The sequence below is a fragment of the Pteropus alecto genome, unplaced genomic scaffold (assembly GCF_000325575.1).
Source record: "Pteropus alecto unplaced genomic scaffold, ASM32557v1 scaffold97, whole genome shotgun sequence".
Lineage (NCBI taxonomy): Eukaryota > Metazoa > Chordata > Mammalia > Chiroptera > Pteropodidae > Pteropus > Pteropus alecto.
In genome coordinates this window covers 4,902,248-4,913,797 of record NW_006439713.1, presented here as the reverse complement: position 1 = coordinate 4,913,797, position 11,550 = coordinate 4,902,248, and the positions used below count along the sequence as shown (strand labels likewise).

Here is an 11,550-nt window from a genome sequence, read left to right as displayed (position 1 = left end):
CGCCACCTCTCCCCCCTTCTCACACACCCTGCCCCAGTTCCCGCCAGAGAAATGACCGGGCTGGTCCAGCACAGAACACAGCCGGCCCACGCTGTCTTTCAGCCACGCAAGGAATGAAGTTCTGATATGCGCCACAACATGGATGAATCTTGAAGACGTTAGCGATGTCACACGAATGTAGTCATCCGGGATGCGTGTGACCCTTCGTGTCTGCTTTCTTTCACTTAGCGAGTTTTCTTTGAGGTTCATCCACATGGTGGCATGTATTCAGTACCTCATGCCTTTTTACGGCTGAGCCATTGTGTGGATAGACCACATTTTGTTCATCCATTGATGGAAATTTGGATTGTTTCCACTTTGGGGCTGCTATAAACATCTATGTACAAGTATTTGTTTGAGTACCTGTTTTCAATTATTTCGGATAGATACCTAGGAGCGGAATTCCTGGGTCGCGATTACATTTTACTGAGAAGAATTCTCTACTCTTAAAAATGTGTTGAGGACCTAATTTTCTGTGGCTTCCTATAGGATTCTCATCCATCATTCGCACTGTCCCACCTGCCCGGTCTCACCCACTTGAAATGCTCTTGTAGAAATTAGTCGTGAATTCCAAGGTGCACGTTAGGGCTTCTGGACCCTGGAAGACCTTGGCCCTCACCCAGTTTGGTATTTCAGGGATGGAAAAAGTAGGTGGCTAAAACGGGAAGAGCATATGAAAGAGGAGGCGTGCTCTGCCCCCGTGGCCTGGCCGGCAGGGAAGGACGGCCGGCTCGGTGAAGATGTCCTTCACTAGCTTCCACTGGAGCCTCAGCCGCCACACAGCGAGAGTTACTGATCCACAGCCAGAGACCCAGGAGGGAGGGAGGATCAATGCTAACACCCTCGGCCTTGGGGTCTGACCAAAGTGTCCAGCAGTGACACTCTGCATCCTTCACCTTCCGGTCCCTGGTTCCCTTTTATCTGTATTTTAATCTCCATTATGCCCTCTACTTTTCATTCCAATCCTTCTATTTTAATTTTTTAAAAATGTACTTCTTTTATTTAAAACTTTTAAATACCCTATTAAATATATATATATTTTTTGTTTAAGAGCCTTTTCTATTTTCCGATCTCTTTCATAACATCCAACAGAATTCTGGATGAAATAAGATCTTGAATTCCTCTGAGGATATAGAATAGGGATTTTAAAACATTTCCTTCTCTTCCCTGAACTACCTGCTTCCTCTGGGTTCAGTTTTTTTCTCTTTTTCTCTCTCTTCCAGGCTGCAGACTTTCCTCAATTGTCCGATGCTTCCTTGAAGCAGGAGGCAACACAGAGCTGGCAGGGAGTGTTGTTCATGTTCGCGGGGCTTGTCAAAAGGAAGGCTTCCCTTTTGCCGGAGGGAGTCGGAGGCTGGTTTTACCCCCAAGGACTTCTCAGACTCCCGAAGTAGCAGGCTTCATGGTCAGCAGAGACACTACCTGCCTCGCGAGTCTCTCCCCAGTTTGTTCAAGTGCTTTAGAAGAACCTTCTGCTTGTGAGTGGCGGGGTGGGGGGAGGCAAGGACTAAGTAAGCTGCTGACGTTTTGCATTTTCAGCGCCCCCCACATCTTGGTCAGCTTGGTCAGCCTTCATCGTGAATATCCTGGGGTCTGCCCTCGGTCAAGTTCATTCTCCCATTTGCAGAATGCCTTGTACTCCTGGGGATGCCTCCCACCTCTCTGATTTAAAAATTATATATTTTTATGTCAGCTTTCTGTCTTCAAGAAAAAAACAAAACTGATGGCCCTTCTCCTATTCTCTTTATTGTTATATTTTATCCTTTTATGATTTACCATTATTTTAATAGGGTCTAAGAGGGATAGGCTTTTAAGCAGATGAACTTAGCCTGCTGTCTTGAATTGGAAGCTCCCAATTTAAAAAATTTGTGTTGACCGACTTACGAAAAGGAAGTGGAAGTGTGAATAGTATTCTGGAACTGTTCAGAACTGTTATGACCCCTTCATCTTTATAAAATGACATTCTTTATCCCTGTTAATCTTCTCTGCTCTAAAATATACTTTGTCCGATATTAATGTAGCCACTCCATCTTTTTTAAAAAGTTAGTGTTAACATCGTATATTTTCCCATTCTTTTACTATGAACTCATTTTGTCTTTATTTTTAAAATAGGTTTCTATGTAGATAGCATATAATAGAGTCTTGCTTTTTTATCCGGTTTGACAATCTGTTTTTCTTTTTTTTTTAACTTATTTATTTAAATTAGTTTCAAGTATGCAGTACATCGGTTAGACATCTATATAGTTCATAAAATCGTCCCCCCAGTTGCTCTCTCCTTCCCCTGGCCCGCCGACAATCTGTTTTTCTTAACTGAGGTATTTAAATCATTTACGTTTAATGTCATTATTGATATGGTTATGTTTCCATCAAGAGGACATAATTCTAGTTTAAGCAGCTAATAGCAGAGCTCCAAAATACATGGAGCGAAAACTTAGAGAACGGTAAGGAGAAATAAGTCTTCGATGCATAGTCAGAGATTTCGGTACTCCTCTCTCAATAATTCGTAGAACAAAGAGAAAACCAGGAAGAATATAAAAGAATTGAATCACACAGGACAGGGAGCAATGGTCAAGGAGGCAGTCTGGAGGGTGTGGGACCCTAATTTGTATGAAGAAGGCCTTTGAGAGGGAGAGAAGCAGAAAGGGAGCAGGAGAAAGATGGAAACAGACACAAGTAAATCTGAAGATTTGCAGACGGTAAGACGGGGGAAGCTTAAAGGCTTTTCTTTACACACGAATGGAAAGGCTTTGCTTTCACGAAAGTCATTCCGTGCGGGAAAGGCCAGATGTGCAGAAGTTGCCGAGCGCTGGAATTGCACGTCAGAACTTCTCCCCAAAGGCCCTGCTTTGACCGTACCCTTGACCACACTGGGGCCCAGGAGCGGGGTGTGCTTCTCTCTAACATCTACTATTGACTCTCCCGGTGAAGTGAGGTTCAGCCTCGATTCAGGGGACGAGCTGGGCTCTTGGGCATCCCACAAAATGCATCATCCTGCATATTCTCTCCCCTTCCAGCTTGAGCCCAGTGCCTGGCCCCGTTTCCAGTGCTCCAGGGTCTTGTGCTTACAAACAACTGGTCCTAGGAAGGAGTTCTGTTCTAATGATTAAAAAAAGAATGTACTAGTTAATCATGAATATTAATAATAATGTACTCTATAAGATTTTCTGCTTCTCCTAACCACAGAAATTTAACTCCCTGCTATCTTAACCACAAAGTATAATCAAAATGCCAAATAAAAAGTATAAAAGTTGTACTCAAATCACAATAAAACGGAACAGTGTCACACCGCCTCTGAGCTGTGTAGTCGACTGTCTCCCACGCCGACGCCTTGCCCACCTTCGGGGCCCCCTGGATCCTGTCGTGGCTGGACCGCGGCAGTGGGGAGAGACACAGTATAGAGCGAGTTATGAAGAAGACAAAAACAAAACCAAAAAAAAATCCCAATTATAAATGTCTACCAGGATAAATGATCATAGAATAAACACAGCTGCGTGACTACCCCCAGATCGGGAGAGGGAACATTACCAGCACCCAGAAGCTCCCCAAGTACCGCTCCCCGCAATTACCAAAGTAATGGTGCCGATCGACACCCTCTTCCCTGGAAATGCAAGTCACAGTTGTTTCATCTCCTCGTCCACACTCGTGATCGTCGACCTTTTAAATTTTAGCCATTCGAATGGGTGTGTAGTGGTAGCTCATTGTGGTTTTAATCAGAACGAGATTTGACTTTAGAAAAACAAAGCATGTGACAGTCTCCTGCCTGGGCATTGCGGAGCAATTCAGAATCATCACAAACGTGAAAAATGAGTTTCATAGCAGAAGTATCGTGGGAGCTACAGATGGGAAAGAGGCCACTTCTCTCTCCGAGAGGATTGTCCGGGGAGCGGGCTGAGGATCCGGTCCTGTCCAGACTCAAGGGCTCCCTGCTGTGGCACCGGGCTCCCCATTCCCACCACCTCCTCACCGTCCCGGGACCCCTGCTGCCTCCAGCCCTTGTTCAGCAAGGTCACAGGTGAGCTCTAACCCACGGCAGGCACCAGCTTCTCCAGACACCTGTTGAAGCCACCAGACCAAAACTCTCCCACGTTTTCCTGGCTGTTAAATCCTGTCGTCTTGCTATTTATTATGCTGGATGGGAAATCTATGCAAATGCTTTATTTTGGAAAAATGCCTGGGATGACTGAAAAAAAAAAAAAAAAAAAAACACCAAACCAGACCTCCCTGGAGCTGGAGGCAGCTGATGCTCTGGGCAGGAGCCGGTAGGCTGCCCTGGTGGACAGAAGGCTCCAGCCCCTGACCGTTTGCCCAGCAGAGATGGCTCTTTGGTGGGCTTTACATAGAAAGCCCCTCAGGAGACGGGAATGAACGGGAATGAACGGGAATGAAAGTGTGTGTTGAGCTGGGCTTTCCTGGGGTGAAACTGGCCGAGCAAGAGGTGTGAGGAAGACACAGGTGATTTGCCCCGGGGGCTGGGCCCTCCTGGATTTATGGGGTGACCTCCACTGGCCTTTCTGGGCAGGAAATGGGCTGTTCGCTAATGCCTTGCCCCTGCCTCACACACCTGCAGAAGCCAGTAGGTAGTATTTTAAAATAATTCACTAGAATGAAATTTCTGTGTTTTCCTTTGGATAGCTGCCCAGTAATTGGCTTTGTGCTTTCTGATTCGAGAAATGACTTTAAATATACAGGACCTCAGATTTCAACCTCTCTCTCTCTCTCTCTTAGGACACACTGGACATCTCACTTGAGGCAGCTCAGACGAAACAATCTACCTTACCCGATCAGAACCTTTCTTTCCAGAGTCGTCTTTATTTCAGAAAATGGTTACCCCATTCTTTCAGCTGATGTAGCCCCAAATCTTGGCATCATCCTTTAAGTCTCCTTTTTTTCAGACCCCACAACTAAGCCATCGGTAAATCCCACTAGCCCTGTTTTCGGGAGCGTCCTGCTCCCCCCTCCCCGCTCCACTACCACGGCCTGGTCTAGACCATCTCTTGTCCACACTGTCACCTCCACACTGTCCCCTCTGCCTGGCGGTGAGAAAGCAAAGAGGCACCAAGGCTGGAGAAGCGAGATGGCATCATGGCCAAGCCTGGGACTTTGGGGTCAGGCGTTGAGGGTGCACATTGTGGCTCCATCTTTGGTTTATTACTGTCAGGTGCAGACTGTCGTTATGCAGGTTGCAAATGTGCTACAGTTTCCAGAACATTTCCACTTAGGGCGACAGGGGCGGGCGGACACCAAAGCAATATGTGCTACAGTTTCCAGAACATTTCCACTTAGGGAGACAGGGGCAGACACCAAAGCAGGGTTCTCTGGGAGATTTCGAAGGCCTTCGGTTTCAAAAGGCTAAACCCGTGAGAGCAATGAGAGTGTGTTGCCCAAGAAGAGAGACATTCCGGTGCTTTGAGTAGAGGAGGGGCTTGGCCCCATCTCAGGACGTGGCTTCCCAGATCCTAATGCCTACTCACATACAGGGAGGGGAGGGCAGGACGTGGGTGACTGTGGGGATGCGTGGGCGGTGGCCTTGAGGGGCATGGGGAGGCCCTGGGCTGTGAAGGCATTGGCCAGGCCTGGCAGTCAGTGGGTAACCAGGGTGCCCCCAAGGATTAAATATTGGGCCTCACCCCTTCGCCAAGTTCAGGGACCCTGAGACCTCCTAAACGCAGGTGGAGGGAAAAAGAAAATATGAATGGCTTTAGACCTCTCTGGGTCAGAGCCAAATTTGATTTAAGAAAAGCAAAGAAACACAGCATCTTTTATCCCACGAGGGTCATGTTGTAATTTATGTCCGTAACAATGGTTTCCTGGGAAGCATCGGAGTCTGACTCGTGTTTTCTTTTTACTCTGAAATTTGGGGTTGTATGTTGTATCTCCAAAAGGAGCCCATACTTTTGTCAAACGACCTTGACTAAGACCGCCTAGTCTTGAAGATTTGGGGACCAACAGGCATCTGTTGAATGGCTCGATGGTAATGTGACAAAGAGGGACTCGAAGGCCTGAGGTTCTTGTCTTAGGAGGGAACGAGAACTAAACAGCAGGAGGGAACTGGGAACCGCGTCCTTGCACCCTGTCACTTGAAGGAGGGGATCGAGGTCGTATTCAGATCCACTTCCTGTTTGGCTGGCCAGCCGTAGGATAGAGCTGTCTGTGTGCCACTTCTAGTATGTCACTTCTTGCTTTCTACAGGGATTCAAACTTGGACTTCTGGGTCTGCTATCATGTTTCACCCAATCCAGCCAAAACTCAGTCAACAGTAGCTCCATGGAGTGATGGTTCTGGAAAGAACCAAAGATGGTCATAAAGAGTCTGTTTAATTATTTGGAAGTAGTCTGCACATAGAAATAATTAGACTATAGGTCATGTGTCTACTTGAGTTAACATGTTTGCCCACTGCTTACCTGTCTGGGTTTGAATCCTGGGTCATTTACTCACTGGTTCTGTGACCCAGGGCAACTAACTTAATCTCTATGTGCTTAAATTTTCTCCTTTATTAAATGGGGTTAAGAATCGTTTTTATCTCATTGTCTTCTCATGAATCTCATTGGACCAAATTAGTAAACAAAAATTATGCCTGGCACATAGTAAGTGCTCGATAAACTGTAATCACTGTTGTTATTAGTCTTTCACCTGAGTAGGAGGGAGGGACATGTTCTATTTTAGTAGTGACAGAATTCAGAGAAAGAGTTTGAAAAAAGCTATTCTATTTTTTCTTTAATCTGTAACAGGTCTATTAACTAGAATAAGCTCACATTCTGGGTTGTGACCGTCAAGGTGGGACTGACAGAATAGCATCCATTTGTAGATGATTTTATTTCTCTTTTTTATTGATTCAGATTAATTTATTTTTATACTTTAAAGACTACATCGAAATTGCTTTTTTCATCATGCGTAAATGATGAACTTTCTGATCCCTAGCCTAAATGGGATGGCAGATCCCAGCCCTGCCGCTTCTCCATGGTCAGATAAAGGCTCAAATGCCTGATACCCGCTCCAAACAGAGGTGGCACCTATTGCCTGGGGTCTAGAGGTCGGCGAGAATAGAGAAGAAATACGTGTAGGACTATTTCTTGAACTCCACACTTTTTAATGTTGCGAGGTCTCATTGATGGTGCAGTTTAGGTGAGGACTAGAGGGATCACAGAGGGTTGCTTGGGGTACCCCCAGCTCTCCCGCTGACCCTCTGTGGCAGCTGGAGCCCTGCTGGCCTTACTCCAAGACCCCTTGAGAACAGAGAGATTTTGTAACAGCCGCTCTGGATTTATGTCTCAGACTCGGCCCTTCCACAGAGCAGGGTGCTTCTTTCCACGTTCGGAGTTTGAGGTTCAGGGACAGAGACATCAGGACACGCCATGGGCGTGGCTGTGAAATGAATGGACGTAGCCTCCCTGGGCTATGGAAGGAGCGGTGTGTGTGAGCATGTGTGTGTGTGTGACCAACTTACAGCTCTCCGCCCACGTGATTTCGATCGCAGCCCAAAGCATCATCGGGGTTCTTAAAGGAGTCAGACCTCACCCAGCCCCTCATCAGTCTTTCTAGCTCATGGAGCCGTCAACAGACTCTCGTACCTGCTCTAACAGCAGCTGCCATCATTCTTCTGTCCCCAGAAAAGAAGCTGGTGACATCCCGCCAGGGCCCTTGGGCGTGAGCTGTGCTTCCAGCCTGGCTTCGTGTCAGTGCCTGGAGAGCCGCCCCACCAGGTGCGTTTCCCTCTGTCTTTTTGTTCCGACTTTTGCTTTCGTACTAGTGGGTGGGGCCTGCTGCTCACCCGTGGAAAATGACTTCGTCTTTACTTTGTGATTTATGGCAATTATCTTTATCCCAAAGAAGCCCGGTACTTCCTGCTCTGCCTCTGGGTGTAAGCCGGGATATGGCACCTGTTTGGGATGGCTGTTGCTCAAGCATCTTTTGGATGAGTACCAGCCTGGCCCTCCCCTGATTTTCTCATCATGGGTGGGTCACGGGGACACTTCCCGAGTGTCCCCATGGCTTTGCGACGTGGAGCCCCGACACTGTGCTGAGTGTGTCACCAGCCCCTGAGCACATAGAATAACCGTCTGGAAACAGAAATGAATACTATGCATTTCATAAACAACCACATCCAAAAGGTTTATTCCTGGATTGCGAACGAATCTTGCTCACCGAACTCCCGAGTCACTTTGAATTCATCCGTTATGAAATCACCCACATAAATACATATAATAAATATAAAAACAGAAGGTTTTTTTTTTTTAAGTGATCGGTGTACAGAGCTTTTCCCCTCTTCTCACTTCCCCCTCCCCTGTGTTCTAAGCCCACTCTCCACGTTCACTTTATCCCATTGGGCACACGAGCAGCCCAGAAGTCAATTCTGTGCGGGGGTCCTGGGTCCCAGTGTCTTTTGGGGCTCAGGGAGGGACAGGCCCTGAGGACTCACACATAGTCGTTGAGCCTGTATCCGCTGTGCGAGGCCGAGGTGACTGAGGGGGCCCGGTTGTCCTTGTAGGCGGCGGGTGGTCGGTAGGAGGGCGCAGTGGCTGCGGTGTTGGTGGTGGCCCTGGGCTGAGGCTGGTACGGCCTGGAGGGCGCCTCCTCCTGGCAGGACAGGCAAAGCAGGGTGCCGCCGATGAGCGCCAGGGACGAGGAGATGAAGCCGAGGTACAGGGCCTGCCCGATCTCGAACTTCATGCTGCTGGGCAGCAGCGGGTTGTAGAAGTTCTGCACCACGTCGTTGGTGGTCCAGGACACCGCCACCAGGCAGAGCAGGCCGGCCAGGATGAAGAGCACGCCGCCCAGCACGGCGAAGGTGGTCTTGGCCGGCGTGCCCTTGGCGCAGCGCGTGCACTTCATGCCCACCACGGCGCAGGCGCAGGCCGCGCCGGACAGCAGGCAGGAGATGACCATGAGCGCGCGGGCCGCCTGCAGGTCGCGGGGCAGCGCCAGCAGCGAGCGGTAGATCTGGCACTGGTAGATGCCCGTGCTGTGCCACACGCACTCCATCCACAGCCCCTTCAGGTAGGACACGGCCGTCAGGATGTTGGTGCCCACGTGCGCCGTCCTGCGCCAGTGCGGCAGGATGGTGGTGATCAGGATGCCCACCAGGCCCAGGAAGCTGAGCAGGAAGCCCAGCAGCTGCACGGCCGTGCTGGCCATGGCCCCGCCGGGTGGCCGCCACGCTCGCTCAGGCGCCCACAGGAGTCCTGATGAAGCCGGCCGGGGCGGCGGGGAGAGAAAGGAAATGGGTTAAATATTATCTTGGTTTATTTATTTCTGCCACTGAAACTGAGTTTTCCATAGGCAGTTGGTATGATAATTAACATGCGAGAATAGTTTCTGAGACTTCATTGGGTGAAGAAAATAAGCGGCTCCTCTGTGACACTGGCTGGAAGGCATGACAGGGGGAGTCTGGCTGGCCTGCGCTGGTCGGGGACCCCACGGAAGGGCACGCCAGACCCCCATTTCGGATCTCTGAGTGCTAACCAATCACACGTGGGAAGTCCCATCTGCATCCGCCCTCAAATACTTCTGCTGCATTCAAATCTCATTTCGTTCTATTCCGGCGGTAATCACTTCAATTAAGTCAACAAACGGACTGACAAGTGTTAAGGTGTGTGCTGCTCATGACTTAGAAAATACCCTTACATCTACGGCCACGCCACCCTGAACAAGCCCGATCCGGTCTGATCTCGGAAGCTAAGCAGGGTCGGGCCTGGTTAGTACTTGGATGGGAGACCCCCTAGGAAGACCAGGTGCTGAAAGCGTAAAAAATAAATAAGGGATTGTAAGCTGACAAGGTCCTTGCAATCTATGAGGTCAACCAAGAGTTGCCTCGCCTAAAAAAGAAAAAAGAAAATACCCTTAGAAACATTTAGAAAAACATTTTCTGAACATGAGAGACTCCATGCTCAGATAGGATGGGTTTAGCACCCAGGGGCAAGCCCGACGCTGTCTTCCAGAATCCCAGAGCTGGATGTGACCTTAGAGATTGTTCACCGATACCAGGGGACAGGAATTACCAAAGTCACCAGCTCCTCAGGTGCTGCAGCCGGGATCACAAACCACCGATTCTCCCCTCCCAGCTGGGCGCCTCCGCTCACACCAGCTTGTTACGCGGAACAGCTGGCTTTCAGAGCCATTTCAGAGGTTAAAAAAAATTCTAACCATGGTAACATCCAGAACTCCTTCTGGGAGCAAGGACCCGGCACCTTTGTTGTGCCAGGCACATAGGGGACACTCAGGAAATCTTGGGAGGCAGGGAGGGAGTGAGCGCGAGTGCCCAAGGGGACGCCACTAGCGCCTCTCTCCTGCCCGGGCACCGTGTCTGCCCCCACCCACTGGGTGACTTGGGGCCTCTCTCTGGGGCTCAGTTTCCTCCTCTTCAAAATGAGGGAACAGGACTTCATGGCCCCCAAGTGTCTCCTGGTTCTGGAAGGAGAGAAAGAAAACTCCTGTGCCGACTGGAGTCGCTTCAGCATCCAGCACAGGTGAAGAGGTCAGTAGGCAAAACCCGCTTCCGCCTCTCAGAGCGGAGGACAGTTCTGCCCTTACGGCCGCGCGGAGCAAATGCCAGACCTTGCCGTGAACTGTCCTGCATCCCACAGGCCTTGTCTTTAATTCTGGGCCTGTTGTGAAGGACTCTGCCACCAAACCGCAGCGAAGGATTTGGTTAATAACACAGACAAGTGACACTTCCACTGAGCGCCTACACCACCACCTTTTTTTAAGAAGATGGATTTCAAAATGCATACAAGGCTTAAATGTCCTAGCATCGTTCTGTCCTGGAGAACAAACAAACAAAACTAGGTGACAACGAAGCAACACGGTGCCACACGGGACATGCGGAGGTTCGGTGGGGGGTCGTGGGGTGGGGTCAGGGTTTTCCTGCAGACGTGTGAAATGATTCTTTGTTCAGCATCCAGTTTCTCACAAGCACTTCATGCTGATTGGCCACGTGCGTCCTGTGGCGATGCTGGCTTTCTGTAGGACGTCTTCCCGCCACTCAGCAAGTGAGCTCTCTGCGCAGGTGCTGGGTGCGGGGTCGGGGAGACGCCCCCTACCTCGCCCCCACAGTGTCTGCCGCCTAGGGATGGCCGAGGCCGGCTGTCCGGCGCTCACTGCGGGGGAGGAGCTGGCGCCCACGGAGGAGGCCGCTGGGGCGCGTGGGGCCCGAGCTCCGCCAGCCGACCTCCCCATGCACTGGGCGTCTGAGCAGAGCCGACGCCGAAAGCGCCCATTTATTGGGCCTGAGCGATGCCAGGCGCTGCACTGTCGCTGGCATAGGCTGCCCAGCTTGTTCCGCACGATGACCCAGTGAAGCCACATCTGTGGCCGCCCTGTTTTACACTGGGAGAACCTGGTGAAATTCTACGCCTGGCCTGTCGAGTACTTTCCGTGGTTTATTTCCTCCTTCAAACTTCTCTTTCTCGAGTCAGTAGGTCTGGAGTTACTGCGAGGGGCAGGATAGTATCATCAGTGTTTTCTGGGGAGGTGACTCTCCTCCCGGAAGGTACCCCAACACGCCGGCCTCCATCC

General features: G+C 50.0%; 1 protein-coding gene and 1 pseudogene across 1 annotated transcript; one reads left to right on the top strand and one right to left on the bottom strand.

Annotated features, from left to right (window-relative positions):
• Nucleotides 1-8,317: 8,317 nt before the first annotated feature.
• On the bottom strand, nucleotides 8,318-9,190 carry CLDN14 (claudin 14). The gene has a single exon (XM_006916749.2). It carries the CDS (start codon nucleotides 9,169-9,171, stop codon nucleotides 8,452-8,454), a length of 720 nt encoding a protein of 239 aa, XP_006916811.1. The 5' UTR covers nucleotides 9,172-9,190; the 3' UTR covers nucleotides 8,318-8,451.
• Nucleotides 9,191-9,660: 470 nt separating this feature from the next.
• LOC112483809 lies at nucleotides 9,661-9,779 on the top strand (annotated as a pseudogene).
• Nucleotides 9,780-11,550: the final 1,771 nt, after the last annotated feature.